The sequence below is a fragment of the Phocoena sinus genome, chromosome 13, assembly GCF_008692025.1.
Source record: "Phocoena sinus isolate mPhoSin1 chromosome 13, mPhoSin1.pri, whole genome shotgun sequence".
Classification (NCBI taxonomy): Eukaryota; Metazoa; Chordata; class Mammalia; order Artiodactyla; family Phocoenidae; genus Phocoena; species Phocoena sinus.
Genome location: NC_045775.1, coordinates 61,088,526 through 61,102,612, shown reverse-complemented (window position 1 = coordinate 61,102,612; position 14,087 = coordinate 61,088,526). Strand labels below are relative to the sequence as shown.

The window sequence follows — 14,087 nt, the reverse complement described above, 5'->3', positions numbered from 1 at the left end:
ATTCCCAAATTCCTCCTCTCTGGCACCGGCTTCTCCCTGACCCCCTTCCCAGCACTTCCGACTCCCAGCTGCCCTTCCCTGCCCCCTGACTGGGGCTGGGGATGCCTGTCTCTGTGGGTCCTTGGCACTTCAGGTCAGGACTCAGGCCCCTGCCAACCAATTGGAGGCTTCCTGGCTGGGGGCAGTGGTGCCAACTCCTCTCTAGCTGCCCAACTGCTCCAGGGAGGCCAAGCTGCCTGGCTACAAGACGAGGAGGGGGATGCACCCAGCTGAGGGCTCCAGCCAGCGCCCATGGTGCTCCCTGGGACCCCACTCAAGGGCCCTCTATGCGGGAAGGACTTTATGCCCTCATAGCAAGTAGGGAGATGAATCTGGGGAGAGAGAGCAGAAGAGCCCGCTCTTCCGGCCTTGATTCTAGAACTGACTCATGCCGTGCCGCTGGGCAAACTCCTTCTCAGGCCTCAGTTTCTTCTGGGGCTACATTAGAGGCTCAGAGTTGTTCTAGAGCAGCACTGTCCAAGAGAACTTTCTGTAGTGATGGAACTATTCTGCACTGTCCAATATGGTAGCCACTAGCCAGGCGTGGCTGTCGAGCTCTTCGAATGTGGCCGGTGTGACTGGGGAACGGAATTTTCTTATTTTAATCACTTTAAATGTAAATTTAAATAGCCACACCTGGCTAGCGGCTTTCATGTTAGACAGTGCAGTTCTGGAACCTCAGTCTCCCCAACTGTAAAATGGGTATAATCATAGAATCCAGCCTTCTGGGGTCCCTGTGAGGATGAAATGAGACAACGCACGTATAGCTCTCAGCCTGGTCTTCGGCACAAGGTAAAACAGATTTTTGTAATTCTTACCCTCTTTGGATCCTAGATTTTCTTGAGAATTGGAGAAAACCATGGACTTTACATCAGAATTTACCCACCACAGATACACGCATGCACACACACGCATATCACACATGTGCACACGTCATATACATCCATACACACATCACACACATGCTTACACGTCAGACACACGTGCACACACAGATCACACATGCACACCCACAACTCTGCATCCAATTTCAAGTAGCACCAAAGCCAGGTGGAGAGTGCTTTCGAACATGAAAGTTCCTTCCAGCTCTAAAAATCTCCAAGACTAGGAGCACATGCGGCCGAGTCTCCATCTCCTCTTCTCCCTGCCCGGGCTCAGGCATCTCAGAAAACCCTTCCAGACACTCCGGGCCAAGCGCAAAGACAGGGCTCTGGAAAAATCCTCGCGCGTGGAGGGCAGGCCCAGGGCAAGGGCCACAGGATGGATTCCGTGAGCTCATCCCCGGCAGCCGTCACCAGCGTTCTCAGAGAGTCTGGTGGCGTCAGGAGGGGGTGACTGGGTGGACGCCGGCGGTGGCGGTGGCGGCGGCAGCGAGGGGTGTGGGGCAGAGAGGGAGGCTGGATGGAACACGCTATAATAGCAGCTTTGTGCTCCACTTCCCAGCTCCCTGGGAACGCCAGGAAGATTATGAAACCCGGTGTCTTTGGGAATGCCAGGATATTAGCTGGAAAAAGAATAATACGAAAATAAAATAATGCTCGGGATGGAGACAGCAGACGATTAGCAGACAGAGCCAGGGCCTCCCGCTCCGCAGAGAGAGCCAGGCTTGGCCCCGGCAGAAGGTTTCAGGGAAAGGCTGCCCGTGCTAATGAGCAGACTGGGCCTGCCTTGCAGTGAGACGTCTTCAGGAGGGGAGCTGGCAAGTGAGGCCCAGCTTGCTGGTGGACGCGTGGGCCAGGGGACGGGCAGTAGGAGGCAAGGGGGCGCCACGGGCCTGGCCCTTGCACCCAGACATCCAGAACTGTCAGATTACCAGAAAGCCCACCTGGCCACCACCCACAGTCCTGGACTCCTCCAAGCTCTGCCTCCCCAGGTCCTCCTCCGAGAAGCCACCCTCGTTAGGCACTGTCACTCTGGAATGACCCTTAGTCTGCCCTTCGGCACTTCGGAGATGCAGCTTCTGTTGGGTTTATTTGCATTCACACGTGAATATCCCTCTTCCTAATCAGACAGGGGGTTCCCATGAGCCAGGCCTCCACTATCAGGTGGAAGATCATTGGAAGAAAAGATCACTTTCTCCCCACAAGGAGCAGGGAGAACACGTCACCTGCCCCTGCCTCGCTCTCTAGGGTCCTGGTGACACACCTCCAGTCAGGAATAGACACCCTGCCTCCCTCAGAGAGGCACCCGGTAGTGGCCGATGTGACTGCCTCCCTCATCTTCGGGATGCACTGTGCACCCGACATCCTTGTTACTCAAAGATGGTCCTTGGACCAGCAGCGCGGGCTGTTAGAAATGGAGACTCTCGGGCCACGCCCAGACGGCAGATCAAGAGCATACGTTTTAACAAGATCCTCAGATGGGTCTCATGTTCATTAAAACTGAGAAGCACCTCTGTACTTGGGTTATGTCCTTAATCCTTACGAGGACCCATACATGTAGTGACATTCATAAGTAACAGAGTCACGAAAGGGACAAGTGACCTATCCACAGCTGAAGCAGAGGAAGCAGAATTCAAACCAAACCAGTGCCATTCAGAAGCCTCACCCACCCCACCACACTCCCGCCAAGTGAATCGGCAGGCATCAGTGACCAGTGGGCAAAGGCCAGTACCCAGAACAATAGATTGGTCCTGGCACCCAGAAAACCCAACCATCTGCCCCAATGATGCAGGGTGGACTCTAGCCCCAGTGCCTTGCTGGAGCATCAGTACATCCCTGGATGAAGGACAGCAGACTTAGGGATGGGAACCCAGGCCATCCTCGGTCCCGGCAGGAAGCATGTAAAGGTGACCATGGAAGGGGAGAGTGTGTGTGTGTGTGTGTGTGTGAGCACACGTGCTGATGGGGGCTCATCTGCTCAAGTAGGGTGGTCCAGACAGTTTCTGTCCAATGGGCCTGTGGTCCTGTCCAAGTGCTGGTCACACCTAAAGACTGTCCAACTCCAGGTTTGTGGATCCAGCCGTTCTAACCACTGTCTTCCTCTGGCTCCCTATGTCAGCAAAGTTCCCTCAGGACTCTGGGCTTCACTACTTCGGTTTCTTCCACATTTCACAGGCGAGTCCCAACTGCGTCACAATCGTTCACTTTCCCACTTGACGTTTGATTTCAATGCTCCCTCATGACATTTTTCTCCCACGTAAAGAATAAACGGCCTGGTTTCTGTGTTCTGGGAAACGGCCCTCTTCATTCTCCCGGTCACTGAGCCGTGAAAGCTTGGCAGCGGGTCCACCAGCCTTGCTCGTCTTCTTCCCCTAGATCCTCACCAGCCCCAGAGCCATCCACACTTCCATCCACGGGTTTCTGGGCACCTCCGGCCTTGTGCCCTCTCTCCTCTCAGCCCCCTCGCCTCACAGCTGATGCTCAGCTCCCACGCCCCCAGTCTCCCTGCCCTGGGCCACCTGGCAGGCAGCCTCCAGGTCCATCTTCCTCATACAGCACTTCACCATGTGTGTCACCCTTGCCAGTGCCAACCGTGAACTCATCGCAGCCCCAGGCCCACCCCGCCCCGTGGCCTGGCGATGGCAGCAGCCCTACCGTCCACCCAGCAGAGCGTCTGATGCCCACTGGACCCTTCCCTCCCCAAGCCCTGCTACTCCACCTCCCTCCACTTCGGTCCCTTGGCCCCCACCCCAGATGGTCACATCTTCCCAGATCTCTAACCAAGTCTCCTGATGGTCTCCTGATGGGAGGCTCTCCGGCCCCAGCCATCCTCCACGGCTACTTGATTAATGGCCCTAAAACCCAGCTCTGACCAGAACACCCCTCCTCCACTCAACAACCCACACTTGCTCCTACTGCTCATTCAAGAGAAGAGTCCTGGGCTTCCCTGGTGGCGCAGTGGTAGAGAGTCCGCCTGCCGATGCAGGGGACGCGGGTTCGTGCCCCGGTCCGGGAAGATCCCACATGCCGCGGAGCGGCTGGGCCCGTGAGCCATGGCCGCTGAGCCTGCGCGTCCGGAGCCTGTGCTCCGCAGCGGGAGAGGCCGTGGCAGTGAGAGGCCCGCGTACCGCAAAAAAAAAAAAAAAAAAGAGAAGAGTCCTGTGGTCGTCATCTATAGCTCTGAGTCCACCACCATTTGGGGTTTTTTCCTTTTCAGATGCTCTTCTCCCCAGCCTGTGGGGCTGTCAACCACAGAAAAGGGGCGTGACCCAGGACGGTCATTCAGAACATTCCGTTCCTCGCCCTCAGGCTCAGGGGCTGGTGTGGGCCCAGGGCCAAGCAGAGCCAGTCAATCGCACAGGAGGCAGTACTGGCACTACTGAGAAAGTGCACTCTCCACTCCGGGGTCTCCAGCTGTGAGGAAACAGGATGCCCGCCGGGCTGTGCTAGCTGTAAAGGTGGCGTCAGCCTCTGTCACAGGCACCATCTTTGCCAACGACATGGGAAGAGCCAGTGTGAGAACGGGGCCAAGACAGAGGAGCGAGTCGGGGACACTGTGTGAGCCCCTGGTTCCTGCCAGGCCTAATGCCTGATTCACCTCGGTGAATCAGATTCCCAGCAATCTGAGCTCTTAAGCTCTTTTTCTCTCTTCAGCCCACTTTGGTTGTGTTTCCGTCGGATGAAAACGAGTCCTGGCTCCTTAGAGGGCAAGCACCCTCAGACCTGGCCCTGCCTCTGAGGCCTGCTGAGGTCTTTATTCCCCACTCCTCAGCTGGAACCACACAACCTCCCCCAGGCACTGCCCTGTGCCCAAGCTAGGCCCCTTCTGACAGGACAAGGAGACTCCCGGCTGCAGCTGCTCCAGGCTGGGTGGCAGTTGCAACTCCCACCTGAGCACCAGCTCAGGGCCCCAGAGAGCCCAGAGCTCTGCCGTCTCCTTCCAGCCTCCTGACCGCTTGGCCCCCAAGACCCAGGAGGGGCTCCCTCCAGAGCCTGTGCCATCATCTGGGCCCCGGAGGGTTTCCTCTCCCACACTGGCACCCTGGGAGTGATGGAACCTCCAGGCTCTGCCCACTACCCCTCGGAGCCACTGCCAGCGTCAACTCCCTTCTCTGTAGCCATCCCATCGGGTCAGGGGCCTGGCCCACTGTACTCCCTGGCTGAGGGCTAGGACACACTGCTCCACACCCAGACGAAATGCTCACATGGACGCACGCGCGCGCACGCACGCACGCGCACGGCTGACTCACATGGACACACTCAGATTCCATCAGCCAGTGAAGCTGGTGGGACCTGCTCCCCTGTGTCACAGCCCAAAGCGCCCTCAGGGGACAGGCAGTCAGTCCTACCTGGATTTCAGAGAAGGTGTCTTCTCCTAGGCATCTCACTCCCAATGCTTGGACAGAGTCTCCAAACCAACAGAGTGGGGGACAGGCTGTCTCCTGGCCCTGAATGTCCCCACTCAGACTGTCCAGGAAGGGTCTGCTCATCTCTTTTGCGGAACACATCATCCTGACCCTGGATAACCTTGACCTGACACCCATTCCACTGGCTCTGGGAAGTACCCTCTGAGGCAGCACAGCCAGCCTGGGGTTTGGTCTCTGAGGCACATCTCTCCCCAAAATTCCCGAGGATGTGCACAAGATAGCCTCCTCTCAGGAGGACTCATGTCCAACCAAGGACATTCAGGGTCACTAGACCTCTCAGGCTACTCCCTTGGACCAGGCCAAAGCCTCCCAGACCCAACCCCAGGCCAGCCAGCCTCTTCAAGAAGAGCCAGGTCCCTTGGCCCCCGTCACAGGTCAGACCATCAAAAGGCTGGGGCCCTCTCCCCTGGTCCCTTCTCAATTACCAAAAAAGCAGTGGGTCTTCTGGTGCCAAGAAATGAGCTATTTTATTTTAGGAGGACACCCAGACTGGTGTCCACCTTCCCCACACGCAACCTCAGAGGACTGAATCCAAAGTCCTGTCCCGGGGTCCTCTGCACCTCTCCTGCGTCAGCCCTGAACAGCCCTGGGAGACCACGCTGCACCCCACCAACCCAAGATGACCACTGTCACGTACCAGGGCCCCCTCGAGGGCAAACACAGCTGCAGGCCCCGTCTTCTCCAGTGGCTCCATGCGGCGGCGCCAGCGGCGGCGGCGAAAGGCATCTGTCTTGCGGTACTCCAGGCGGAACTTCCAGCCAAAGAGCGAGGCGTACTCCCAGCCCTCACCCTCCGCCTCTGTCTGCCTGTGCTGCATGGGAGAACAGGGCAGACTCAGAGGCCACTTGGCAGGTTGGCGGGGAGTCCTGGGTTGGGCTCCAGCTGTGCCCTCCCTGCCCTCCACGATTCCCCCACACACACCCCACACCATCACCCTCCAGGTGGGAAAACCTGGGAGGGCCGCCCGGAGGAGGGGGCTCTGAGCAGCTTCTGCGGTGACAAGAGCCCCGGGTCAGGAAATCAGGGGGAGAAGAGGCTCCCTAGGCTGTGGGGAGGTCCAAGGAGCCAAGAAACGAAGGTAGGCTGAGCAGTGATGAAAACACTGGGCTTTCGGCTTGTTTGCTTATTTGGATTCTGGGTGGATTTCACGAATCCAAGGTTTTCTTGTCATTTCCTTTTTCTTCTTCATATCCCGACTTATAAAAGTGGAAATGGGTCTGCAATTCAGAGGCAAAATGAAGAGCCCATTTCCCAGCCCCAGGCTGCTTCTCCATGAGGCTAGGCCTACGTCAGTGTGGAGAGACCCCCGCACTTCTTCTCAAGGGGTCCTTTCCCAGCCTGGGGGAGCCCCAGAAGCCCCTTCCCATCCACCTCGTGACCTGAGATGATCCTCAGGTCAGGCCCAGGCCATGAGCTCGGTGACAGTCCCAGTCCCGGAGGCCAGCTGCGTCCCTCTCCAGGAACGATGCTGGTGGTGAGGGAGCAGGCAAGGCACACCGCCTGGCAAGCCTTTGCCTCTGTCCCCTGGGTGCCCTCACAGGGAGAGTGGAGTCTGGTTCATGCCACCAGGAACGGCCTGCTGCCCAAAAGCCTTGCCTCTCCTGGGACCCAGTGACCTTCCTCTCTAGATTCACTGTGACCAGAGAGAGGGGAAGGGACTCGGGTCATGCCAAAGGCTATTCCCGGACTGGGGGAAGCCTAGTTCTCGAGCCAAAATTCCAACGTGCGCTTGGGAAGGAAGGACGCAGGCCAAGAGGGTTCCAGGGAGGCAGGCCCTGAGGCTGTGCACGACACGGGCGTCTGTGTGACCCCAGGAGCAGGTACAGGCACTCGTGTGCCCACACAAGCTCACTCTGCATCTGTCTGTGTCCCAAGAGTATCTGGGCACGGCCGTGGGCATGTGTGCTCACACTGTGTGCATGCCCTCTGGTAAATGCCGACCAAGCCCACCCAAGCCCCTTGACCAGCATCGCCCTTCTCCAGGGAACTGGCTCCCTCCAGCACGCCCCCAGCAACCCCCAGCCAATGACTGATGGCTAAGACCGTGCTAAGCCCACCCCCTTGCCTGGTGAGCAGGATTCTGTGGCGCTCCAGGCTGAGCCCCTTCCCGAACCACAGCTCAAGCCAAAGCTGCCTTTGCCGGAGGCCACATCCTTGCTCCTGGCACTTCTGAGAGCCCTGCCTCAATAAACTGCATGCAGCCGAGTCCCTGTCTCAGACTCTGCCCCTCGGACACCTAGCCATAGACACACTCTAGATATGCCTTTGCACCTTCCAGGTCTGTGCGTGAATTCCAAGCGCATCCCCTTGCTTGGTCATGGGCACTTGGGTGTTTTCTGTCCGTGTGCATCTGTGTGAGTGCTGGGTGCGATCTGCGAGCGTCTCGAGTGAGCCCGTGTGTCTTGTACATGTCCCCTGCACAGAGGTGTGCACCTGTGCCCAGCTGGCCTCCCCTCCCCAGGGCCTCACCCCTACCCATGCCCCACCCTCCCCCCACCGCCTGGGCTCACCCTCTTCAGCGCCTCCATCTGGCTGAGGTCCCTCCTGCGCAGGCGGACCCAGCGCCGCCGACGGTGTGTGTAGTACATCTTCTCAGCAGGGACCCAGTGCCTCGGCTTCCGGTCCGGGGGGATGGTGATGCTGTACTCCCAGCCTGGGGGAGAGGTGCCCATCACTCACTGCCTGGCCATTCCCCATCTCTCCATTTGGGGTACGTTCACAGACTTTCAAGTGGCCACTGACTCCCAATTTGTAGTTTATAGTGAGGACTCACCCGGGAAGTCCCCCAGATGAAGTAGCCCAGTGAAGGCCAGAACCCCAGGCCCAAGGGGCCTGCACTCAACCGTGCCCCCTTCCGGCATGCCTCGCGAGTCTGCCGGGTGCTCACTGGGCTCCACGTGCTGCCCACCTTGTTCGTCAACGGCCCGATTGAGGTCCGTGGACCACTCTTCATCTTCCCACTTCCAGCCCAGCGGGCACTCGATGTCATCCTTGGGAAGCACCTTCTCCCCATTCTGGGGTAACACAGGCCAGGCAAGCATGAGAAGAGACAGACGTGATCAGGGAAGATGAGAAGATGCAACCTGACAACATATATTCTAAAGCCCCAGGTGTGACTCGGGCTCAGTGTCCTACCCTTGCCAGATCTCACACACTGTCCCCCTGGAAACCAGGGCATGGACGCTGGGGACGTGGGAGCAGGGGAGAACATTCCTCTTCTTTCAGTCACAGGCCCCTCTTGGGCCCAAATGTCCAGGCCTCCAGGAAAGCAGAGCCCACCTGCCCCGAGAGCACCCCCTTACCACGTCCGTGTAGTTGTCGCTCATGTAGATCCACTGGCCTCCGGGGAGCCGGGTCTGGTTCTCAAACACTTCCTCCACGAAGCTCAGGTGGCCCGCGTCGGTGTCGTGAAGCAGGCTGTGGGCGTGGGCGGGTCAGAGCTTCCGCCGAAGAGACCCCCGGGCCGTCCACAACCCCCAGCAGAGCACCCCAGAGCCTGGGCCAACCTTCCAGTGTCAGCCTCACCCCAACCAACAACAAGAGAGATGAGGGGAGAGAGAGGAAGGGCAGCGAGTCAAGGGGAGACCCAGGGAGACACTTGCAGACTGAAGAGAAAGTCACCACCAAGATAAAGAAAGAGAAAAGGAAGCCAACTGAAGACGTCGAAAACCCGGTGGGTAGTTGAAGCTCAATAGATAGTTGTAGAAATGTAAAATGTTATCGAGCTATATACTTAAGATTTGAGTACATGACTACAATATATGTTACTCTTCAATTTTTAAAAACTAAAAAGAGAAACCAAACAAACAGTTGTTGAATATCAACCGAACTGGAAAAGAGAGAGAGGAGAAGGAGGTGGAGATGGCGATGCAGATGGAGAAGGACGAATAAGGCTGTTCTGAGGGGCACTAAAGGAGGGATTAACATGCAGAGAAGGGAGCGGGCTTTCTGTGGTATCTTGGAGGAAAAGGCCATAACCAGTGGACGCAAAGCCCACCGGAGGCCAGCTTCGGTTCAATCATAAAGGACTTTCCAATCATTAGAGCCCTTGCAGAAAAGAATGCTGCCTCGTGATCCCCCAGTGCCGGGAGAGTTCAAATGGAAGTCGCTATGACCAGCGTAGGGGCAGCGGCCGTAGACAGAGGGATGAATAGAGCCGAGGCCCTTTCAGAAAAATGGCTGGGGCAGACGGGGTCCCCAAGCCCTCCCTGTCCACAACTCACGTCTTCTCTGGACACACGAACCAGTCTCCAGCCCAGGCCCAGCCAGCTGAGGGGCGGAAGCTCTCCTTCGGTAGCTTGATCTTGCCCGTGACGTCAGAAAATTTGGGGTAGGTGAGGCCCGTTGTGCCCCAGTTGCCGACCAGAGCCAGCTTGGTCTGGTTCTCATACTGGAGAGTGAGCAACAGAGAAGTGAGTGGGGCTGCGGTAGCTTTGGGGCCGGGGGTAGGGTGGGCAGGCGGTCAGGCACTCACGGTTTCAGCAAAGACGGAGAGCTTGCCCTCAGCAAACTGGTTGAACTCCTTTTCATCCACAGAGAGCCCGAACCAGAGCCTGACCCGAATCTGAACTGGCATCCGGGCTCCGGGCACCCCCTCCATTGGATACTGGGTAGCAGAGAAGGAGAGAAACCCACAGTCCCCTTCAGGGTGAGTATGTCTCGACTTGGGGGAGCCTCCAGGCCTGAGCATACCAGCCTGACACCCCATCAGGTATGTGCTCTGTTGGAGGACTTATCAGAATTTCATGGAAGAGGGGTGTATGACTAAGAAACGCCCCCACCGGCCAAGATTCCTTCCCATCAAAGGAGAAGACTGCATCCTCCCCATCTAGATGCTCTCTGCAGAGACGAGCCATGTCTAGACCGGGAGCCCCCATTCTCCCCTCTCCCACCACATCCTCATTTCTGTTCTCTTCTAGAATAGCACTGTCCAATGGAACTTTCTGCTACAGTGGAAATGGTTTATATCTGCACAGTCCAATGCACTAACCCCATGTGGCAGTTGAGCCCTTAAAATGTAGCTGGTGTGACTGAGAAACTAAATTTTTAGTTTCATTTAATTAATTTAAATTTAAATAACCATATACGGCTACCATATTCGATGGTGCAGTTCTAGAACATGTCTTTACAAGAGATAGAAAGGTCTGGGCTTCCCCGGTGGCACAATGGTTAAGAATCCACCTGCCAACGCAGGGGACACGGGTTCGAGCCCTGGTCCGGGAAGATCCCACATGCCACGGAGCAACTAAGCCCATGTGCCAGAACTACTGAGCCTGCGCTCTAGAGTCCACGAGCCACAATTACTGAAGCCTGTGCGCCTAGAGCCTGTGCTCCGCAACAAGAGAAGCCACCGCAATGAGAAGCCCACGTGCTGCAATGAAGAGGAGCCCCCGCTCACAGCAACTAAAGAAAGCCTGCGTGCAGCAACGAAGACCCAAGGCAGCCAAACATAAATTAATTAGTTAATTTTTTTAAAAAAAGAGAGATAGAAAGGTCTGAAAGGGGAGGAGGTTAAAGCCTCTCCCTTCGTTTTCAGTTTGTTTTCTTTTTTTTGTGGGGTTGGCTGGATGTTAGTGTATCATCTGATATCCCTACCCTTTTAAGTACTTATCAGCCCGTTAACCACTATTCACTGGTCTTCAACTGCTTTTTATCCTGAAACTTTCAGAAGCTCTGCCAAAATGGAATAACCACAACAACCCAACATAAAAAATGTATTCTCCACAACTGCTTCACCATTTGACTGAAATCAAGGGTCAGATATGGGCCTGAAGAGCAGAAATGCCTCACTTTTAGAATAACACACAGTTCCTTAGAGGAAGTAATACATTAACTACCCAGGCTTCATGTGTGTGAGCTTAGAGGAGTATCTCCTCTGGGACGTGGAGCTGAATGAGACGAGAGAGTCTTGGTGGGTTCAGAGGAGGAAAGGGAGGCTGAGGTAAGGGCTCTCTAACTGGTAGAGGAGGCCTGGATCCCCGGAGGGAGTGCCCAGGCCGGGTAAGAGGGTCAGGAAGGGGTGTCATGGCAAGGCATTAACAGTCTCACCCTTCATCCAGCCTCTCTGCCTTTGGTTCATCCTCGGTGAAGCCTGGAGGAGCCCCTGACCCCAAGTGTCACCCCCCAGAAACCTCCCCATGGCTGCTCGCTTCAGTGTCCTCTCCCTTGGGGTGGTTAGCAGCCTTTTCCCCTCCAAACCACCAGCCCCAGGGAGATGGCAGGAATGCCTGACCCCCCCTTCTCCCTCCGCCCCCAGTCTCTCCCCTGCCCTCCCCCAGACAGGGCCAGCCTGCTGGACCCAAAATAGCAACAGCAAATAAAGAAATGTCTAGTTTGGGGCTCCTCTCCCTCTCTGCTGGTGCTCATTTTTTCCAACTTTGGTTTAAGTTAAGAAACACCAATGTTTTCTTGGTCTCTGCTTGCTGCCAACATTTTTGTAGAGCTTGCTCAGGAGCTACTGGCGGGGCTCATAAACTCAGTGGGGAAGACTTCGAGAAACAATCCTATATCTTTTTTTTTTTTTCCTTGCTTGGGATCAGGGAAATTTTTCAGTTTGCATTTCCCCGAGGCTGCAGGGCCAAGAGGTCAGAGACCGATCCCGTTCACCGGCATCCACCAGGCCCACTCCTGCAGCCCCACCTCCACTGTAGCCTGACAGCCCTCCCTAGTTAACCCCATTCAGATGTGGCCGCTCCTTGACTTCCTTTCCCATCTGCCCTACCAGGCAAGGAGCTGGCTTGGGAGGGAGGAAAGCAGGATGCTAGGAGGTTAGGATCTCACGAGGAACATGCCCCGAGGTGGGAGGGGCAGCCCGCTGCCTGACACCCCCGCCCTCTTTCTAGGCAAATTCGGCTCTCCTCTGAAGTACCAATGACCCAAACGCAGATATCTGATCGTCCCTGGCCCTGCGCTGGCCTCCAGTCATGGTGCTGGTAGAGCCTCCTCGCCCCAGAAGGAAAAAGGGAGAAGAGGAGAAAAAAACTGATATTCATTGATCACCTAGTTCCAGTCAGACCCTTGACCTGTGTGCTAATTCCATCCTCAAAATTGTGATCGGGGCAGCCTGATCTTTGTTTTACAGGTGGGAAAAAAGCATTCAGAGAGGTTAGACAATCTGCCCAAGACCACACAGGATTCCAGCCAGCCCTGCAACCTGTCCACACGCTCCGGGCCTTTGAAACCTGTCTCCTCTGCCCACCTCAGGGGGCAGCAAGAATGACTGATCAGTGTACGAATGGGTCGACCAATAGCCACTCAGAGGTTCGAGGCTAAGGTTAGTCCACAGCGACTTCGTGGAAGAGGTGAGATGGAAGGAGGTCCTGGTGTGGATGGGAAGAGACACGTGGGGAGAGAGGGTTGAAGGCCAGGCGGTTTACGATGCCGGCGGAGCCATCTGGAGTCAGCCATGCATGGTGAGGGATGGCCCTCCCCACGGGACGCTCCCCTGGGCCGCGACAGCCACAGCTCAGATTTCCCCGAATTCTGTCCCGACCAAGCAGCCTGGGCTCTGTGTCCCCACATGAACCCAGAGAGGAGGACGGGGACCTCCAGGCACCGGCTCACTTCCCTGTTACCCACCCCCCAAGGCTGAGAGAAGATGGCAGGAGGACAAAGGGCAGGAGACGTGGAGTGGGGTGACTGGAGGGACAGGATTACCTGCTCCCAGATCTCTGATGGAGCAGAGCCATAGGCACAGCCGGTGCCCAGACACCAGCCTTCCCCCAGGGAGGAACCTGAACCCACGTGTGACTGCACCTGAAGCCAAACCCTCGGGAGGTGGGAGGGGGGAGGCAAGTCTGTGCCTGGGCTCCCAAAGGCTGGCGGTGGGAGCTGAGGGCTGAGGCCCCCCACCAGGGAGCTGGCTGGAGGGGAGCACAGCCTCGGGAGTCAGCCCCTCCTTCGTTCCCAGCACCCCGGGTTCCAATTCTCACCTGCTCCCTTTCCAGACCAGGTGCATGGGGTCTAGGGACTTTGTGGGGAGAGGGGAGAAGGGAAGTCTTTTTATGCAAGCCCTCGGTCCCTTCCAAGAGCAGAGTCTAAAAACTCGGAGTCTGACAGAGAACAGGAGGGGAAACAGAAGGGGTGCGGACCACCCTGGGGGTGACAAAGTATGACCATGACTTAAGGAGAAATAACCCACTTTCAGAAACATCGTCTGCAGCTTTCCACAATTCTTGCCACAGTAGCTGGTGCCCCGTCGGGAGAAGAGGACCTCGTGGGTGGGCACCCGCTGGTATGCCACCCGCTTGTCACCCTGCAGCATCCAGATGACGATGTCAGGCAGGCTGTTCTGGGGCTGGAGAGAGGGTGGCAGTCAGGGTGGAGATGGTACCGCCCAGCCCACACCCTCAGCCCCCTCTCCCCAGGCCTCTCCTCCCAGCTCCCACCCCCAGCCACCCCCTTGACCGCCTTCCCAGAGGACACACGATCCCTCCTCCCTCTAACAGCGGGGACCCTGGGGGTCTGGCCCTTTTCTGGGCCTGCTGACACTGGGCTCTGAAAATGGGGACTAGCCCAGACTGCAGGGCCCTTGAGCCCCTCTGAGCCTCTAGGCGTGAGAACTGCTCCCAGCTGCCACACTCAGGAGAGGCGGCCAGTTGGCTAAGTCCATCTTCTCCCAAGGCTGCTGAGCGGTGTGGTCAGCGGGGCAGGGCTGGGTCTCGAAGCCAGGCTCCTGCTGAGAGCTGATGGCTGGCACACTCCCTCAACACCTCCTAGGCTGTGTCCCTTCATCCCTACA

General features: G+C 57.0%; 1 protein-coding gene across 26 annotated transcripts in view; it reads right to left on the bottom strand.

The window, feature by feature from the left end:
* Positions 1–14,087, bottom strand: part of DYSF (dysferlin) — a 223,366-nt gene that overhangs the window by 104,293 nt on the left and 104,986 nt on the right. For all 26 annotated transcript variants that reach the window (XM_032652801.1, XM_032652812.1, XM_032652808.1 and 23 more), the window contains 7 exons: positions 13,488–13,643; positions 9,822–9,953; positions 9,571–9,737; positions 8,650–8,764; positions 8,256–8,361; positions 7,858–8,000; positions 5,985–6,158 (listed from right to left, as the gene is read on the bottom strand). In XM_032652801.1, the coding sequence (XP_032508692.1) occupies positions 5,985–6,158; positions 7,858–8,000; positions 8,256–8,361; positions 8,650–8,764; positions 9,571–9,737; positions 9,822–9,953; positions 13,488–13,643 (993 nt within the window). The remainder of the gene's footprint in view (positions 1–5,984; positions 6,159–7,857; positions 8,001–8,255; positions 8,362–8,649; positions 8,765–9,570; positions 9,738–9,821; positions 9,954–13,487; positions 13,644–14,087) is intronic.